Genomic DNA, 20,545 nt, shown 5'->3' with positions numbered 1-20,545 from the left:
TTGCGGCGGGGCAAAGAGAGCAGAGAGTCCACCAGTAAGAGAGAGGACCCAGAAACAGAAGAGCCACGGTCCACCCATCCACACCCACACACACACACACACACACACACACACACACACACACACACACACACACACACACGCACCCACACGCACACACACAACAACACAACCACACGGAGAGAGAGAGAGAGAGGAGGAGAAGAAGAGGAAACAATATGGCGGCGACCGACCGCTCCCGGTCCGAAGCCGCTAAGCAGCGCCGCCAGGACCAGCTGCAGCGCTGGCTTGGCTCCGAGACGGACACCGGGGAAGGACCGCGGGAGGACTGTAGCAGCAGCGGCGGCCCGGGGGGTCCCGGAGGCCCGCCCGGCGGTGCGGGACCGGGGGGCCCCGGCCCACCGACGACGGGCCCCGGCGGAGGACAGAAGAACCAGAGCGCCGGGGCCGGGCGGGTCGCCCGGGTCCGCTTCGCCCAGGGAGCCGTGTTCATGGCCGCCTGCTCGGCCGGAGACCGAGAGGAGGTGGCGGTGCTACTCCGCCAGGGAGCCGACATCAACCACGCCAATGTGGACGGCCTGACAGCTCTGCACCAAGTAAGAATTTATTACACTCATTATACTTTATTATTTTACTTTATGAGTTGTATTCCTGACAGCTCTGCGCCAAGTAAGACTTTATTATACTTATTATTATACTTTGTAACTTAATTGTATACCCGACATCCCTGTATATACCTACCCTTTTATACTTATAACTTACATTATAACGGCTCTGTTACTGTACCAAGTAAGACTTTATTACATTATCATTATACTCGCAGGCTATTAGCCTACCTTATCCTAACCCTGACAGCTCTGCACCAATACGACTTGTTCTAATAATACTCAAATATTAATTCAATTAACCGTGATAATGATTATAACGCCACTCCAAAAGTAAGTTACACACCTTGTACTTGCATTATGTTTACATTTTGGAGGACACTCCCCGTTAGAAATGTATACACTGTTGCCACATTTACAACTTAAAGTGACTTTGTTGTTATGGTTGGAGAAGAAAGTACTCATTTTGATTGTCTTTATTTTTTTGGTAACTCAGATACATGTACAACTTGTTACAACTCCCCAGAGTTAGGCTATTTAGCCATGGTGGATAATGGATATATACATTGTTGCCATAATGTTACTGCGTTTTCAAGTTATTTTGTGTTGCACAAAACACGTTGCACCATTGTCCATTTGGTTACATTTGTACAACTCCCGGACTCAGAGACAGATACATTGCTGGGTGTTAAACGTTACTTTGTTGCCATTGTTGTTGTTGTCATTGTTCACGAAGTAGTCCTACGCATTTTGATTGTTATTGTTGTCGCCTAACTCTGGGAGTAGAGTCGAAGTCGAACGATTAGTCACACACACTTTACCCCAGTGAAATTTGTTCTCCGCATTTCACCCATCTCTCGGGAGAGAATCATTAGCTGATTTGACCCCCAAATCCAACCCATTGATGCCGATTGTCAAGCAGGGAGGCAATGGGTCCCAATTTTACAGACTTTGGTATGACCCGGCCGGGGATCGAACCACCGACCTCCCAGTTTCAGGGCGGACACTGTCTGGTCCGATCGATCGGCCACAGATCGGCGATCGTGCAGTATTCACTCCAAATGACCCGATCGGTGATCTGCAATTTACCCGATCTGGAGAAACCGATCTTTTAAGGGGTATGAAAGTCAATCAGATGTATAGTATAACATCGTTCTGCATCTTTGTGACAGTCCCCTTCCTCCCCACGCACAGGGAAATTACAGTATACACTTGTACAGTACACTTCCCGGAGTTAGAAATGGATGCATTAATCATATTGTTCCACTGCGTGTGTCGATGTAAGGCTACTTTGTTGTCAAAATAGAAGTAACACTTCTATGACACGTAGTTGCCAGATGCACAGAGCGGTCATACAATGTATCCAATGTTGTCAAGAAAAGGGGAGGAGGGGAAAAAAAGCAGCCAAACTTGGCCCTGGTGCAATAAAATAGCTCGAGTTACTCCACGAACAGGTCGAGTTGTTTATGCCCTTAAACAGAAACGCACTAGACATTACATATATAGATGTATCAATGCCACAGGGTTTGTACGGTTTATTATAATTCACTTAATTATTATTGTCGTGGAGGTCGTTTGTTTGTTTGCAAAGTTGATGACACGGTGTGTGTGTGTGTGTGTGTGTGTTGTTTTGATTGTATTGTGCCTTTTGCTTTGGCAATGTAAACATATGTTTTCTGAGAGCGAGAGAGAGAGAGAGAGAGAGCGAGAGCTGTCATTGGTCTGTTTAGTGACACATTGTGTCATTGGTGGAATTTCCACCAGGAGTTTATAGGACATTGCTATCAGCCAATGAACATGTCTGTCCCTGTGACATATTGTATTCAAGCTCCACTAATCGGTACGAAGACAACACTGCAGTGTCAATATTGTTTGGCATTTATTCCTTTTAAATGTTTTATAACATCGGCGTCAGGTTAAACGAGGTCACGCCATCATATTTGTATCCTTTCTCCTCCAATACAAGTGATGGACCTTTTCATAAAAGTACAGATTGACTGGCGTCTGGCTTGGCAGGCTGACTGGCTGGCCGGATATCTGGCTGGATGGCTGGCTGACTGATTGACTGATTGTGACTGGCTGACTCATGGGTGGCTGGCTGACTGGCTGGCCGACCGACTGACTGACCAACTGACTGACTGACTGACTGACTGACTGACTGACTGACTGACCGGACGGACGAACGTTTATCGTCCCATCCCAAATTGTATATCATCTAGGTGTAACACCTCATCTACACAGGCAAGGAGTGAGTGTTGCGACGGAGATATCGTGTGAAAAAACTGTCCTGATATGGAGTGTCGTGTCGACCACTGCGTTGCCACGTAGCCTGAACCCATCAAATACGCAATAACTAGTGGCGTGTGTAGATCTCAACCAATAGAAGTGTTTGCGGCCGCGAAACCTCGCTCAAATAGAGACTCTGCGAGTGAATATAAGAGGGTTGGACGACGTCGCTGCGCGCTCGCGGTGCGTCAGGACAGTATTGTTGAAAAACTTGTATTCTAATGACATTTCATCGTTGTCTGTCGCCGTCTCTGTCTCTGTCTCTCTGCGCAGTACACTGTAGGCATGTAACGATTCACTCAAATCACGATACGATTCGTATCACGATATGAGGTTCACGATACGATCTTTCACGATATTAATCAATTCATATCGTCAGGATTAATACGATATCGATATACGATATATCGTTACATGCCTAGTACACTGTGGTTGTCAAACATTTTAGGCTTCTGCGAGACATCCCAAATAATCATAATTAAACTGGGGACCCCCCAAAATAATCATAATTTAACTGGGGACCCCCCAAAATAATCATAATTGAACCGGGGACCCCCCCAAAATAATCATCATTGAACTGGGGATCCCCCAAAATAATCTTAATTGAACTGGGCACCCCCCAAAATAATCATAATTGAACTGGTGACCGTGTTTCCTCCTCCGCGTCATCAGTGCCCATACCCGAGGCGGGTTAGGCGAAAGGGCCTTTCTGTGTGGAGTTTGCATGTTCTCCCCGTGTCCCCTAGGGTAGGTACCCTCACAAAAAGCAGTAATCCTGGTCTCTAAACTGCCTCCCCCTGGCCAGCCGGGGCGCCTGATGGAAGGGAAAGGAACTGGTTGGAATAACGTGTTCCTTCCACGCGCTATACGTGCAACCAGGGAACCCCCCCCATCCCCCCTGTCAGGTGTAAAGGAGCAACTTGGACACTGAGGCATGAAGGAAGCATGAGTTCAAGTCCGTTGCTCTCCCCTTGTCCCCCATATATGGGGACTAGGTTGGCGGAGGGTGTGTAGACTAGAGCCCAGGATCACATTAGATAATTGACACAGGGGTGAAAAATGTGTTACAAAATCGTGGGATAAAAATGATATAAAAAAATAAAGAAAAGCGCAGCTGCACTCTGTATAGCCTACACACTTGCATGCTAGTTTGTTTACTGTTTTGTGAGAAAGCCACACAACAGCTCTAAGGTATATTAATGCCATAGTAAAATGTTGAAAATGAGTGGTAATGCCCCTTTAAATATACAAAGGAATCACAAAAATATGAAATTACACATTTCATATTTATTTCAATATTTTTCTCTATCAATTTAGTTTGACAAAATATAGGAAATAGCAGATCTACAAGGTTGAATGTGCTTATGTGCTTAAGTGATTATCTCAAATAATTGCGATTATGTAATAATTGTGACAGGCCTAGTTACTACTTTTAAAGCTAAGGGAAAAACGGAACATTGCTGGCAGGGGATGAAATATTTATTCATTTACTCAGACTCGGCAGTGAATGAGTTTTAAAACCAACCCTGTGGCAGGTTAAAACTAACCTGTGGCTTCCTGTGAGGTTAGGTTTAGGGTTGAGTGTTGGGTAGGGTGTGTCAAGGGTGACGTAACGATGAGCTAGTCGTTATGTCATCCCCCTATGGTGCTTCGCACAGTGGCGTGCACAGATAGAAGCTAGAGGGTGCTAGAGCATCCCCTGCCCTTTTGAAACCCCCCCCCTTTTTTTGTACAGTACACTGTACAAGTGTACAGTATGTGGACCATACTGATGAAAAGCTTCTAATATTATTTAGGCCCCAACATCTAAACATCTCACACTATTAAGGCAACCGGCCGGTTCCACGCGCTGCACAAGGGGCCCTTTTTTCCCTTGAGCACCTGCCCCTCTAAATGTGCATGCCACTGGCTTCGCACCAGCGTCTTCCTTCGATGGATTCATAATTATATCAGTAATAATAATATCAGTTACTTCAAGTTGCACTTTAAAGTCGCCAATTGGCGTAGCCCTACGGCAATTTCGCTTTTATAGTGCATTCGATCGATCAAGTCATAATGCTATTTACGTTCGCATCGGGTTGCTAGCTGTTGTTGTCATAACACTGGGTCGCGCCATCTTAGATCCTCATCGCCATAAACAGCCCTTCTATCTGTTTCTTTCAATCCCCTGTATCTCCTATGCCTTGTCCCAAAATGCTGGCGTGAATTATATCGTCATTTGTCAATAAATGCTATAGCGCTGTAAGTGTTTTAACCTGCCACACATGCCGGGAGCCACGGGTGAGTTTTAACCCGGCAAACGGGTTACTTGTAACTGGCCAATAACAATCTAATCAAATCAAATCATGCATATTGGGAGCCACGGGTGAGTTAGGCTTGAGAAAAGATTCTACAAATGCCTTCTAAATCCCGACAGACCTACAAGCTACAAGCTATTTCTCTCAATAGCTAAAGTAGATTGCAACTAAACTCGGCCACGGGTTATATAGTTGTCACTGGCCATGCATATTATCGGGAGCGACGGTATGGACTGTCGCATCGTGTCTAACCAACGCATGCACCGTGGCCTGCGTGTGCAGTCATAACGGGCCGAGAGAGAGAGAGAGGCCGCTCACGGTCACACAGTCTGGATCGTGTCAGTGTCATCCAGGCCCTCTCCACCGACGCGGCGAGCAGGATTCCCTGTGGCACTTTAAGCATAGCTTGCGTTGCTGCGATGGCTTTACGTCCACTACAAACAGACAGATTAAACCCTCAAATGGACATGACGCATGCTATGCATGCAGCAGCCACGCTACTACTGGGGGTACATAGTTTAGACCAGTGGGGTTTTTTTTTTTAACCCAGTGGTCCTTGAGGGGGTTCCCGTGTGGTCCCAGGCTAAATTATGTTAGTTGGTAACCACATATGGACCCTTGTAGATCTTTAACTCTTGAGAGCATAACATTAAGCCAAAAGGTGGAAATAGCCAAAAGTCTGCACGTGTGGATATATTGTTTTGTGGCCCCTCTGGATTGAGAGTGGAAATATGGTGGCTCTCTGGAGTGAGTGTGGAGATATGGTGGCTCTCTGGAGTGAGTGTGGAAATATGGTGGATGGATGGATGGATAGATGGATAGATGGATAGATGGATAAATATCATTCAACAGATGCATGTACATAAGTGAGCTGGAGTGAAGTGAGTGAGTGTATAGTGTCTCATTTCTCTCCAAATGCCCTTGAATATGATGGAATATGATTCAGGATTACTTCCAGGTTGAATACCCCTGCAGTATAGGCTGTTAATATAACCCCCTATAAAATAAATTGCTCAATGCTGACAGCCGGTCAGCAGGTGGATTCACGAATGTAATGTATATAGACAATATTTTAGGCCAATCGAAAACACAGACACTATGACGTAAAATTCTCCATTCATTGTCAATGGGAATTCAATGTTTGTGTATAGGACGGAAATAGCCACTAAGCCAATTTGCTCAGACACTATATGACGTGAAATTCTCCATTCATTGTCAGTGGGAATTTAATGTTTGTGTAGGACGGAAATAGCTGTTGGCTAGCCTGCCGGACTACAGGGCTTGAACAGGGCTGTAAACTAAGAGCTATGCAGCGACATGATCCATATGAGCGTTGATGTGTCTTGACTTAACGCAGCCGTGTCCAAAGTCCGGCCCGGAGGCCTATCTATCGTGGCATGAGGGCAGGTTTTATATGGCCCTCGTCGGGGAAGACTCCTTCCTGAAGTGTATTGTTTATGTGGCGTGCCAGCATAGTCGTGTGAGATTCATACATTGACATTTACGGTGGTCTTTTAACCCATTTAGACCTGATGCCGAATCTAAAAAATATATATTTTTTTCTTCTGAAAAACCTATGGTTTCTATGTCAGTGGTGCTCAACCATTTCCATGTCAAGGACCCCCAGAATTATCTGTATTTGGCCGCGGACCCCCATCTGAAAATATATTGTCCAGGGACTGACCATTTGAGTTAAAAACGTTGAAATAATATTACCCGCTATATCCAAAGATTTCTGCCACATTTTCACGATAATAAAAAAAAAGCAGATCTACAAGCTCGTAGCGTGGCACTCGCTGCAGCGCTACGAGCTTATAGCTCTGCTATTTTGCAACGGCTAAATATAACACGATGCTTAAAAACACCAAAAGGGGTTCCCGCCAAGCCCCCCCCCAGTGCAGCTCGCCAACGTTGAGGCGCTCAGCCCTAGTGGTGAGAGCGGGGGACTGCAGGCGGACCCGTGGAGTTATGACTAGGAAACCCCGTGCAGCTGGGCTTTTTAACATTGAGCGCCTGTTTGCTCTTCCGCATTTTGGGCACCAAATCTTGGTGTCCAAATCGGAAGGTCGCAAGACCGAAACGTTGCTCAATAAAATTGCTCTGTACTAGCAAGTGGCAGTGTGCGGATGTCCCTTCTTTCACATTGTATACTCTCTGTCATCATCGCACCTGCTCCAAATTGCCTGCCGGGTGTGCGGAAGTCTTCTCTCTATACGGGTGTCCAAATCGGAAGAAAAAAACGCGGAAGTAGACAGTTCTTCCGGGTGCTTCAAAACGCCACTGAGCAACTTCCACTGAAATGAATAGCTTCCGGTTCAGTCCTTTTAATACTCTCATGGTTCCCGCCCAGAATTTAAGTTTTACCTGGAGGACACACAGCTGTTTCTCTCGGTTGAATTTGTAACCGCTTCATTCAGCTGCGCACTGCCGCATTTGAACAAAAGCTAAAGCTATTGGACCGTGAATAATATCATGGCAAATGTGTTGCACACGTGGTAAAGAAGGTTTACATTTGGATTCGCTGTCAACAAAGGAATGTTGATTTTGCACTCTAGATGAATCAAATAGTTGCAAATTATGGGGAGTGGGACAAGCATGCACATTTACTCAAGTACTTAAAGGTCCACTTCACCACTTTTCAATCTATCTTCATATAATAGGTCCTCCGTCTGTGTCTCATAGGAGGGCTGTGTGGGCAGTGCAGAAAACCCGTCCACCAGTGACATCATCGATGGGGAATCCAAGCTAACAGAAACGGCAGGCTTTCTATTCCTGAAAAGTTGCACTGTGAAAATGGAAACCATCGTTCCCACCATGATGAAAATCTTCACATTTTTTGTAAAAAGAAAAATCTTGTTTAGCCTGCCTAACGATGATGTCACTGGTGGGCGGGTTTATGAACTGCCCCACAGCCCTCCTATGAGACACGGACTGAGTAGGGGGGAAAAATCGTGCCATTTTATCATGATTATTTGTGAGGATATGTTGAAAAGTGGTGAAGTGGTCCTTTAAAAAATCTACTCGGGAGTATGTGAACAACCCGAACATTTGCTTGCTTAAATATCTAGATTGTTTTGAACGTGAAATAAAGAGGCTTTAAAAAAAAAAAAAACTTTACTGGACTAATATTTCCAATTGTCGGTACTTTTACCTCAACTCCACTGCACCTCAAAGGCAAATATTGTATACTTTTACTCCACCACGAACCAAAGCAAGGCATACAAAAATAATAGCAGTAATGACGTACAGTGAGGAAAAGATCAACTTAAAAGCAAGAGTGTAGAAGTAGGTCTTGAGCTGTGCTTTAAAAATGTCTTCATGATGCTAATGTAATAGGACGGGGGAATTCAACTATATTAGGTCGGGGGCCACAACTGTAGAATGATTGTGTGTGTGTGTGTGTGTGAGGGCCCATTTTTTTGGGTTCTACAAATGCATTTTGTGTTCAAACACAAAGATTTATGTAGGCTAATACCATTTGTGCACAGTATGCGCACAGGGTGATATATGTAATGTATATGCTATACCTTTAGAATAGACTATTTGACAGAACGAGCGTCAACGAGCACTAGCTGAAAATAAACACACACACACACACACACACACACACACACACACACACACACACACACACACAACCACACACACACACACACACACACACGTATAACTAACACAACAGACTGCAGCAGTCTGTCTAATTTCTCTCCAAAATATGCTGTCATCTCATCTGGTGTGTTAATTAAACATGCTAACATGCTAATGTAGGCTAATATGGTGTCATCTGGTGTGGTCTGAGTCACTACAGTTCATCCTCTCTCTCTCTCTCTCCCTCTCTCCTGCTGTTGCTTGCTGGTTGCCTGGCAACCGGTATTAAATATAGGCCTACACTCTCCAAAGTACAAACTTTCCATCACTTCTGTCCAACTCTCTCTCTCTCTCTCTCTCTCTCTCTCTCTCTCTCTCGTCCAACAACAGAGCTCCATGCACTGTCTGTCTGTCTGTCTGTGTCTCTGTCTCTTTCTCCGTCTGTCTGTCTGTCTGTCTGTCTGTCTCTGTCTCTGTCTCTCTCCCCCTCTCTCTCACTGTGTGTGTGTGTGTGTCTCTATGTCTCTCGCCCCCGGTGCTAGGGGACTTGGAAGATATTAGATGCAGAAATGGAAAACATTCCACAAGCTGCTGTTGTCAAACACCATGAGTCACTGGAGGGGGCGTGGCTTGAGGCTTCCACCGTCCATAGACTTGGCTGCCACATGGCGTCACTGCTTAACCCAATGGTTTCCAAACCTTTTGAAGAGCCATGCCAGGGATACCCCCATGAGGGGAGATTTTTACGGCCATCAGTGATTCTAAACCCGTTTTAGGCCTGACGTCGAAAAAAAAGAAAAAAGCGTTCGCTCTGAAAGAATATATATTCAAAGATTTGTGCCGCATTTTCACGATTTGTCAAAAATAGCAGACCTACAAGCTCGTAGCGCGTGCACTCGGTGGCGCGCTATGAGCTTGTAGATCTGCTATTTTTCAATAAAGTATAACATTATGCTTAGTTAAAACACCAAAAGGGTTTCCCGTCCCAGAATGGGTTAATTTCAAGGACCCCCCCCCCCCAGTTTGACATGCATTAACTCTACGTACCCCCCATTTAATATAATTTCTATCTCTGGGGGAACCCCAATTCATATTGTAAAATCAATGTTCATTTACTGTAACTCTGAGAGCGTACTAACGGGTCCATTTGTTACACTCAGAGTTACAGACCCATACGTCTCCATTTGGTTCCTATAAGTATCATTTAGCTGGGGACCCCCTGGAACTCCCTCAAGGACCCCTGGGGGTCCCCCATGTACCCCACTTCCGGAACCACTGGCTTAAACCAAACGTTAAAAGTCCCTAGACTTGGCTGCCACATGACGTCTCTGCTCAACCCATTTTGAGCGGGAACCCCTTTTGGTGTTTTAAGCATTATGTTTATGTACTTTTGCTATTGAAAAATAGCAGATCTACAAGCTCATAGCGCGGCACCAAGTGCAGCGCTATGAGCTTGTAGGTCTGCTATTTTAGAAAAATCGTGAAAATTTGGCGCAAATCTTTGAATATATATATATATATTCTTTCAGAGCGAACGGGGGGGGGGGGGGGGGGGAAATGAGGGTTTTCAGAAAACTGTAGAAGACATTTGTAGAATCGAGCTCAGGTCTAAATGGGTTAAATCTGTCTGTCTGTCTGTCTGTCTGTCTGTCTGTCTGTCTGTCTGTCTGTCTGTCTGTCTGTCTGTCTGTCTGTCTGTCTGTCTGTTTGAGCACAGAGAGCGTGCTCACATGATTGGACATCATGTTGTTGACATTATCAGACATAGTCATTGTGATGAAAGGCACTGCTGTGTGATTGTTTTTCTGAAGCAACTTTGGTCAACAAGTCGGTGTGTTGTTTTTAAACGTGTTGCATGAATACAGTTTGATTTGATATGAAATCTGTATTTCAGTTAGTAGTTTGATGTGAAACCTGTATTTCAGTTAGTAGTTAGTACTAGTAGTTTCAAACCTGTATTTCACTTAGTAGTTAGTAGTTTGATGTGAAACCTGTGTTTCAGTTAGTAGTTAGTAGTTTGATGTGAAACCTGCATTTCAGTTAGTAGTTAGTACTTTGATGTGAAACCTGTATTTCAGTTAGTAGTTAGTACTTTGATGTGAAACCTGTATTGTAGTTAGTAGTTTGATTCAGGGAAATACAGACATGGCCTATGGACCAGTGGTTCTCAAACTTTATCGTGTCAAGGACCCCCAAATTGACATTTATTAGGCCACGGACCCCCCATTTGAAAACATATGCCAGTGACCCCGATAAGGGAGGATTTCTACGGCTCTAGCAGTGATTTCAAAACACATACATTTCATGGACCCCCCTGTTTCACACGCATTATGCTACGGACCCCCGATTTAATGGCATCTATCTCTTGAGACCCCAACTTTGACAACAACTCCTAGACAACAAGGCACACATTAAAACATTTTGTTTGTGTGTGCGTGCGCCTGTCTGTCCGGGTCACCTTTTTTTGCCCCGCAAAGAGTCTGATGATGTCACAGTCCACGGGCCAATCACTGCACTAATGAGTTATTATTATTATTCATTTTTTTCCCGGTGTAAAAACAATAATGGATGTCATGATACAAGAGCTTTTAATAGAGGCTGTTTGTTGTTCCTCTTCTCAAACACACCTGAAGTGACGGATGGCGATTGAAACGTCTTTGTGATGAGTTGTTTAAGCCTCTTACCATGAGGAGAGGCTTAGGACATGGCCCCTTTCTGTGACCCTTTTTTTTGGGGGGGGGGGGGTTACGCTTAACACTCAGCGTTATTTAATTCATTAAATCCCAAGCGATTCATAGCAGCGGAGCACTTTTACAGACGGACCGGATGTTTTCCCGGATGTGGTTGTAGCTACAAGCTCATGGCGCGCTTTGAGCTTGTAGGTCTGCTATCTTTGAAAAATCGTAAAAATGCGGCACGAATCTTTGAATATATATTCTTTCAGAGCAAACGTTTTTTTTTATGTCGGGCCTAAATGAGTTAATGTTTGTGTTGCCACAAATCTACGTCATATTTGGCGGACATTTGACCTAATTTCTCCTTTAATTGTCAACGGCAAATATGAGACGTGTGAGGACATAAAAGCTGCATATAGGAGGGACTAGCGCCCCTAAAAGAAAAGAAGAAAATAAATCTCACAGAGTGCCTTTGAGTTAATTTCATATAGACAAGGAGCTGAGATAATAATTATAATAATAATAATAATAATAATACACTTTATTTATTTAGCACCTTTCATACATACATGCAGCCCAAAGTGCTTTACAGCGCAGAATACAAATAATAAAAACGTAAACAAGAAACAACATTAAAACAGGCATAGGCAGTTAAAACCAACGAGCGTAATACCAGTGGCAGATCTGTACAAAAATAAGAAAGAGAGATTTAAAACTCAAGAGAGTGAAGAGATGAGTTTGAATTAAAGCCGTGTCTTAAAAAAGGTCCATGTCTCGTCTGAGCTGTAGTGGCAGTTTATTCCAGGCCATTGGCCCATAAAAGCAGAAGGCTGCCTCGCCATGTTCTTTAGTAGCCACCCTTTTAGGGAGTTGGAGTAGGCCAGCAGTGGAGGACCTGAGGGGGAGGCGGAGGGGGGGGTAGGGACATATCTAGGCAGACAATCGTGGAGATGGGAAGGTGCAAGACCATTAAGAGCTTTCTAAACGAATAAAATCATTTTTAAGATCAATCCTAAAAAACACCGGGAGCCAGTGTAGTGAGGCTAAAACTAGGGGTGTCCAACCGATAACCGTTAGCCGTTAGCCGTTTATTAATTTGTTTACCGACAACACTAACGGCTAATGGTTTACCGATAAAAAAATATATTTTTTATTTAGAAGCTCCGAGAGCGGGCACCGCGGCCAAAGCACCAAGCCCCTCTTTCCACCTTTACTGTCAGTGCAACCACGCATGTGCCGTGACTTACTTCCCCCAAAACAAAAACACCAAAACAACTGCATGTAGTGGACTGTGGAAGCAGGTAGCCTGGGCACGAGGGAAAAAGAAAAAAAGACGAACACACACACAGCATTGCGCGCCTGCAGATCTGCCCTTCATGCAACAAACGTTGGTTCCTTAAATGGCAGATTGCGTTGTGGATCTGTCGTTTTATGGATCATAGAACGAACGTACCGGTATGCTGTCAGCTTGTTGCTAACGGGACCCCCCCCCCTCTCTCTCTCTCTCTCTCTCAGACGTTCTCTCTCTCTCTCTCTCTCTCTCTCTCTCTCTCTCTCTCTCTCTCTCTCTCTCTCTCTGCCGCATTTTGTAGTTGTAATCTATCAGTTGTTTTCTTTGGTATGCCGTAAAAAAAGGGCATTACAATTAGAGATGTCCCGATACTCTGTATCGGAACATCTCTAAATGTATCGGCCCTTATCTGTCATATCGGGTCATATCGTTATCGGGCCAATATGCCGGTCTAACCGCCGATCGGACACAGGGGGTAAGGGGTTGACAGTTGACACTATGGTAAGTAAATAAAATGTTGGGGCATGTGGAGTTTGCTTTTGAGTTGCCCCAAACTGCAAGGGCACATTTGAGTGAGGAGTCTTGCCATAAACAGAACACGAGATTAGCGCTAGAGCTATAACGCAACACAACACGAGATCACAACACTGGTATCGGTATTGGCTAACACAAATGGTGGTATCGGGACATCCCTAAATACAATAAGTCAAGTCGAAAGAAGACAAAGGCATGGATTAGCGTTTTTGCATCGTCTAAAGACAGCTATGCTCTAAATATGTTTTGAAGATGAAAAAAGGATGAAAAAATGACGTCATGACTACGTAATCATTACGTGCTGATATAGACACAGACAGACAGACAGACAGACTGACAGACAGACACTCGTGCTGATGTAGAGTAGACCGACAGACACACACGGTCAAATGTTGGAGCGACTAGGACCGCTCAAAAGGAGACCCGCGTTCCAATGGATCCCATATGTAGTTCTTATCTAGCCGCAGACATTGGCTCAGTGTTTGTATATCAAAAAACTACAGTAGGCTAGATATGCAAGCGGACATGTCGCGACACGTTTGTGAGCTTGTAGATCTGCTATACTTCTGCTTACCGTGCGACACTGTGATGAGGGCAAGCATTCATTCATTTTAAAGCAGGCGTTCTCTCAACCCAAATTATTATTTTGGGGTCCATTGGGGTCCCAGAGATAGTAGAAATGCCATTAACCCATTTTGTGCGGGAACATTTTGGTGTTTTTAAACATTATATGTTATAATTTAGCTATTGAAAAATAGCAGATCTACAAGCTCATAGCGCGCCACCGAGTGGCGCGCTACGAGCTTGTAGGTCTGCTATTTTTGAAAAATCGTAAAAAAATGTGGCGCAAATCTTTGAATATATATTCTTTCAAAGTGAAAAAAATTGGTTAAATGAGGGTCCGTATAGCCTCTAATTCAGGTCAAACCTGGCTTCCTTTCCTTGGCAAATATGTTTTCTAATGGGGGTCCGCGGGGCTAATGAGTGTCAATTTGGGGGGTCCTTGAAGTGAACAAGTTGCGGAGCCACTGGCCACAGGGTGAACCTATAAGCTGCACTGTGAGAAGAGAAGCCACGTGCGTGCCGTGCGTTGTTTTGGTCCAGAGCCACGCGGAAGCTGTAAAGCACTGTTGTTTTTGGCAGCACATTTTTATTTTAGTCTCTTGAATAGTTTTCACTTTTAGTTTTAGTCACATTTTAGTCACCTGGAATGTTTTAGTGTTAGTCTAGTTTTAGTCGACTAAGTATCACACGTTTTTAGTCGACTAAATCTACAAGCTCACAACGCGGCGCGCTGCGACACGTGGGCTTGTAGATCTGCTATTTTCAGCATGCAGCCTCTGCATCTCTTGTCCACTAGTCCCGAATTCCTAACATCTAGTTTTTATTTGTTGACGAAATTGTCAGTGTATTTAGTCTCCGTTTTAGTCGCCATAGCTTAGTTTTCATTTAGTTTCCATTTGGTTTTCCTCAGTGAGAAAAGGCAGTCGACGAACATTTCTTGTTTTAGTCAACGGAATCAACACTACTGCTGGCCGTCACGTGCGTAACGTGCGTCAACGCGGACCTCAAGATGTAAGGGCCGCTCTGAACTTCCGTTCGCTCGAGCCATTGAGTTATAACGGTACTTCCGGGCCGGTGCTTCAAAAACGCAACTCTGCGACTTTCCATTGAAATGAATAACGGAGGGCTGTCTCTCCCGGTCCTCACTCTATCCTTTATAACTATATGGAATCGACATGCACTTCCGCATCCTCATGGCTAGATATGATTGTGACCACAAGGGCAAGAACAACGCTGGACTGGACTTAAACTCCAGGGGAAACTTGCTTGCCTTCCCCATGCCGACCACTCTGTTTCCCATTCATTTCCAAGGAGCACTGCTCTCAACGAGGACATTATCAGACACCTTTACAGTAAAAAGCCAGGTTACAGATCCTCCCCACCAAACTCAACCTTTCCCTCTGGTTCACCCATGCACCTCATTGCTTGCGTCACACCACACGGCTCGTTACAGAAACTATGTCACACATTCTGAAATGGCTGTTATAATGCCTATAAAGGGCTTTACATGGCACGCCACGACAGACTATTGGATTCTCTATAACGAAGGACATATCTAAACATTTTACACTGCCTGTGAGAACGTACAAACATTCCTGTGTCAAACCTTCCATGTTTCAACTCTGTGCTGGAAATCCTGGAATCTTTGCACATCTCTCTGCGCTAACACGCCAGATGTTGTTATTAATGAAGAGAACAGATCAGTTTCCATCATTGAAATGGCCTGCACCTTTGATTCTAGCCTTTATGACCAAAGTCATTACATACTAGCCACTCCTCCAGACCATCATAGAGAGCTATAGGCTATACATATATAGGCTTTATAGGCTGTAGGTGCAATCTACGTGTGTTTATCTTTGGCAGCCTAGGACACGTACATAGGTTGGTTGTAAGAGGCTTCCAACAACTTGGGATGCCACAAAAAAAGCAGCTAAACGGCTTGCAAAATTCTGTGCAATCTCTTCTACTAATCGGTAGCCGCAAAATATGGCGAAGAAGACGCTGTTACTTGTTGCAAATGCAGTGAGCACTTACTATGAGACCTAGCAGATCATGTCTGTCTGTCTGTGTGTGTGTCCGTGTGTCCGTGTGTCCCCCCTTTGTGCCCATATATGGAGCTGAGTGATTTGTTTGTGATTGATGCAACACACTCCATATTTGGACGTATAGCTGCTTTGGGGACTCCTTATATGGTTATGGCTAAGTTAAAAACTTAACTTAAAAATAACTTAACTTAAAAAAATAATAACTTAAAAATGAATCTTAAAAAACCCCAAATATGTATGAGCTGCGTTCGCTTCCCGCGTTTGCGCGTCTTACTGGTACCCCTGAAGTGTCTGTGGGTATTTGTCCGGGGATTTGCTGATTGCATTCTGTACAGCACCTTGTAAATATTTGTGTCCTTAATGCTTGTGTTATATATTCGGAAGCCTCGGTAATGTCCATAAATCGGTCGTGAGGGGCCTGCAGATTGCAGGCATGCCCAATAATCCGAGAGCTATAAGGCATCGGCGTAATTCTGTTCAGTGTCTGCAATAATTGGCAGTCGCCATATATGGAGAAGGCGATGCTCTCTGTACCCGTGATCTGTATCCTGAAGCAGTTTTCCGAGTTTGCGCATCCACTCTTGTAAAATGTGAATGCAAATAAAGATGTTAAATATGTGTGTGTGTGTGTGTCTGTGTGTGTGTCCAGGCGTGTATAGACGACAACGCGGAGATGGTTCAGTTCCTGGTGGAGAGTGGCAGCAACGTGAACCACGGTGACAACGAGGGCTGGACGCCGCTGCACGCCGCCGCCTCCTGTGCCTTCATCCAGATCGCCAAGTGAGTTTACTGTTCATTCTGACCCGGGAGCAGTGATTTTACTGTTCATTCTGACCCGGGAGGCAGTGAGTTTTCTGTTCATTCTGACCCGGGAGGCAGTGAGTTAACTGTTCATTCTGACCCGGGAGGCAGTGAGTTTACTGTTCATTCTGACCCGGGAGGCAGTGAGTTAACTGTTCATTCTGACCCGGGAGGCAGTGAGTTTACTGTTCATTCTGACTGGGAGCAGTGAGTTTACTGTTCATTCTGACCGGGAGCAGTGATTTTACTGTTCATTCTGACCCGGGAGCAGTGATTTTACTGTTCATTCTGACCCGGGAGGCAGTGAGTTTACTGTTCATTCTGACCCGGGAGGCAGTGAGTTTACTGTTCATTCTGACCCGGGAGGCAGTGAGTTTACTGTTCATTCTGACCCGGGAGCAGTGAGTTTACTGTTCATTCTGACCCGGGAGGCAGTGAGTTTACTGTTCATTCTGACCCGGGAGGCAGTGAGTTAACTGTTCATTCTGACCCGGGAGGCAGTGAGTTTACTGTTCATTCTGACCTGGGAGGCAGTGAGTTTACTGTTCATTCTGTCCCGGGAGGCAGTGAGTTTACTGTTCATTCTGACCCGGGAGGCAGTGAGTTTACTGTTCATTCTGACCCGGGAGGCAGTGAGTTTACTGTTCATTCTGACCCGGGGGCAGTGAGTTTACTGTTCATTCTGACCCGGGAGGCAGTGAGTTTACTGTTCATTCTGACCCCGGGAGCAGTGAGTTTACTGTTCATTCTGACTGGGAGCAGTGAGTTTACTGTTCATTCTGACTGGGAGCAGTGAGTTTACTGTTCATTCTGACCCGGGAGCAGTGAGTTTACTGTTCATTCTGACTGGGAGCAGTGAGTTTACTGTTCATTCTGACCCGGGAGCAGTGAGTTTACTGTTCATTCTGACCCGGGAGTAGTGAGTTTACTGTTCATTCTGACCCGGGAGGCAGTGAGTTTACTGTTCATTCTGACCCGGGAGCAGTGAGTTTACTGTTCATTCTGACTGGGATCAGTGAGTTACTGTTCATTCTGACCGGGAGCAGTGGTTCTCATAACCATGCAGTGGTCCGGGGTCCTTAAGAGGGTTTGAGGTGGTCTCCCAGCTAAATTATGGAGAGTTGTGTAACCACATGAGACCGTTATTAGATCTTTAACTCTCTTTTGAGCGTAAAATGTATGCTCGCAAGAGTGTACTACTTATAAGAAGTCTACATCATTAGAGCATACTACTGTACAATAATTGTTATTTTGATCAACGTTTGCCTGTTATCTCTCCTAATCGTACCAACATCAACACGGCATGGAATTGTGGACAGAATCTTATCCAACGACAACAAAGTATTCTTTAGTCTTGGGTCTGGGAGGCTAAATTCCATCAAATCGTGGTCAAATGGCTCAAATGCAGAATAAATATTGGGCCTTGATATGACAAAAGTTTGAACACCATTGGACTAGAGCAGGGGTTCTCAACCCGTGGGTCGCGACCCCTCAGGGGGTCGCCAAATTATTTTGGGTCGTCCCCAGATTATTAAAAAAAATGTGTGTAGGTACCTGTGTAAATGAGCACGAATATGTGACTTATTTATACCAGTAGGGGGCGCCAGAAACAGAGAGAGGGGTAGTGCTGTGTCTCTAATGAGAGAGAGAGAGAGAGAGAGAGAGAGAGAGAGAGAGAGAGAGAGGGGGGGGGGGGGGGGGGGGGGACCCCTGGACTAGAGGGTAGCACAGGTCCCCGCTGCATTCACGCCACAGCGATTTGGAGTGAGCCTGCGCAACCCAAGTCCCAGCAGTGCCCCCCCACTCCAATTTCAGACGCCCCGGCCGAGACCCGCAGCAATTTGGAATGGGTTTCCGACCGACCCTGCCCGAGGGACAAGTCAATATTGTGGTCCTGAAACGGCTCGGTTCTCGGTGGACACATGCTGCGAATTCTGATGTAGCTTTTAGTCATAGTCTTATGACTTTTGACTGTGTGTGTGTGTGTGTGTGTGTGTGTGTGTGTGTGTGTGTGTGTGTGTGTGCGTGTGCGTGTGCTAGGTACCTCATCGAGCACGGGGCTCATGTCGAAGCGGTGAACAGTGAAGGAGAACTCCCTCTGGACGTGGCGACAGACGATGCCATGAGCAGAGCGATGAAAGCAGAGATTAAAAAACAAGGTGAGGACCGCCATGACATGAGCAGAGATTTTTTTTTTAAAGTTCTCTGACATCACGTTTAAACACAAAATTATTGTCCAGACAAATGACTGAAAAGTATTTGTTTGAGGGGCGCCAGCCCCTCCTATAGTGAGCTTTAGTGTAGATTTTCGTCTTACACCAACATTAAATTCCCATTGACAATGAATGGAGAGTTTACATCATATGTGGACTAGCAAATCGTCTATATTTGTCCCACACAAAGATCAAATTCCCATTGACAATGAATGGGGAATTTACATTATATGTGCCCCTCACTTCACACGGGTGTGATTAAAAAGAAAAAGTAATTTCAATACAGTCACCAATCAAAAATCACTTACAAAGTTCCTATATTTTATTTTTTGGGGGGGGGGGGGGATTTTTATGCATCATGATACATGGAAAAAAATGGAATCGATTTAAATTGTTAACCAAGTTTGAATCGATTTCAGTCGATTTTTAAGATGGATCGTCACATCAACGATCTCTCCTGCATCTTTGTCTGCAGGCATCGACGTGGACAAGGCCCGTAAGGAGGAGGAGAGGGTCATGCTGGAGGACGCCAAGGCCGTGTTGGCGGGAAGCGGAACCCTGAGGCCTCACCCAAACACCAAGGCTACGGCCATGCACGTAGCCGCCGCCAAGGGCTACATAGAAGTCATGAAGTTAGTATGATACTGACGCTAAATGCTACATAGACGTCATGAAGTTGGTATACTACTGATGCTAAATGCTACATAGACGTCATGAAGTTAGTATGACACTGATGCTAAATGCTACATAGAAGTCATGAAGTTGGTATACTACTGATGCTAAATGCTACATAGACGTCATGGAGTTAGTATGATACTGATGCTAAATGCTACATAGAAGTCATGAAGTTAGTATAACTCTGATGCTACATAGACGTCATGAAGTTAGTATGATACTGATGCTAAATGCTACATAGAAGTCATGAAGTTAGTATGATACTGACGCTAAATGCTACATAGAAGTCATGAAGTTAGTATCACACTGATGCTAAATGCTACATAGACGTCATGAAGTTAGTATGACACTGATGCTAATTGCTACATAGAAGTCATGAAGTTAGTATGATACTGATGCTAAATGCTACATAGAAGTCATGAAGTTAGTATGATACTGATGCTAAATGCTACATAGAAGTCATGAAGTTGGTATACTACTGATGCTAAATGCTACATAGACGTCATGAAGTTAGTATGACACTGATGCTAAATGCTACACAGAAGTCATGAAGTTAGTATAACACTGATGCTAAATGTTACATGGAAAAAATAAGTTCTAAAGATGTTTTAAACTATATTTTCGGGAACGGAAATGGCAGCTTCCTTACTCGGATTTCCGGAGGTGTAGTTCCAGACTCTATATAGCATTCGGAGATTGTGGAATAGTTGTCTGGACTATTGTTAGAATTTGCGGATTCATCAATATGTTTGTCTGTGTGCGTTGTGTGCGTTCGCGCGCGTGTGTGTGTGCGTGCACAGGGTTCTGTTGCAGTGTGGCCTGGATGTAGACAGCAGGGACAGTGACAGTTGGACTCCGCTACACGCCGCCACTCACTGGGGACAGGAGGAGGTGTGCACCCTGCTGGCGGAACACATGTGTGACATGACCGCCGTCAACAACGTGGTGAGGCACGCACGCACGCACACACC

At 44.9% G+C, this 20,545-nt stretch overlaps 1 protein-coding gene across 1 annotated transcript in view; it reads left to right on the top strand.

Annotated features, from left to right (window-relative positions):
* Positions 1–20,545, top strand: part of LOC308313868 (protein phosphatase 1 regulatory subunit 12A) — a 64,273-nt gene continuing 43,728 nt past the window's right edge. Inside the window, exons 1-5 of the mRNA XM_080761195.1 lie at positions 1–596; positions 16,535–16,665; positions 18,727–18,845; positions 19,375–19,531; positions 20,375–20,519. Coding sequence (XP_080617321.1) covers positions 219–596; positions 16,535–16,665; positions 18,727–18,845; positions 19,375–19,531; positions 20,375–20,519 — 930 coding nt within the window. The 5' untranslated portion in view covers positions 1–218. The remainder of the gene's footprint in view (positions 597–16,534; positions 16,666–18,726; positions 18,846–19,374; positions 19,532–20,374; positions 20,520–20,545) is intronic.

This window comes from Protomyctophum bolini, assembly GCF_963924005.1.
Source record: "Protomyctophum bolini genome assembly, chromosome: 4".
Classification (NCBI taxonomy): Eukaryota; Metazoa; Chordata; class Actinopteri; order Myctophiformes; family Myctophidae; genus Protomyctophum; species Protomyctophum bolini.
The sequence above is the reverse complement of the archived record's forward strand: the minus strand, read 5'-3'. Positions and strand labels throughout refer to the sequence as shown.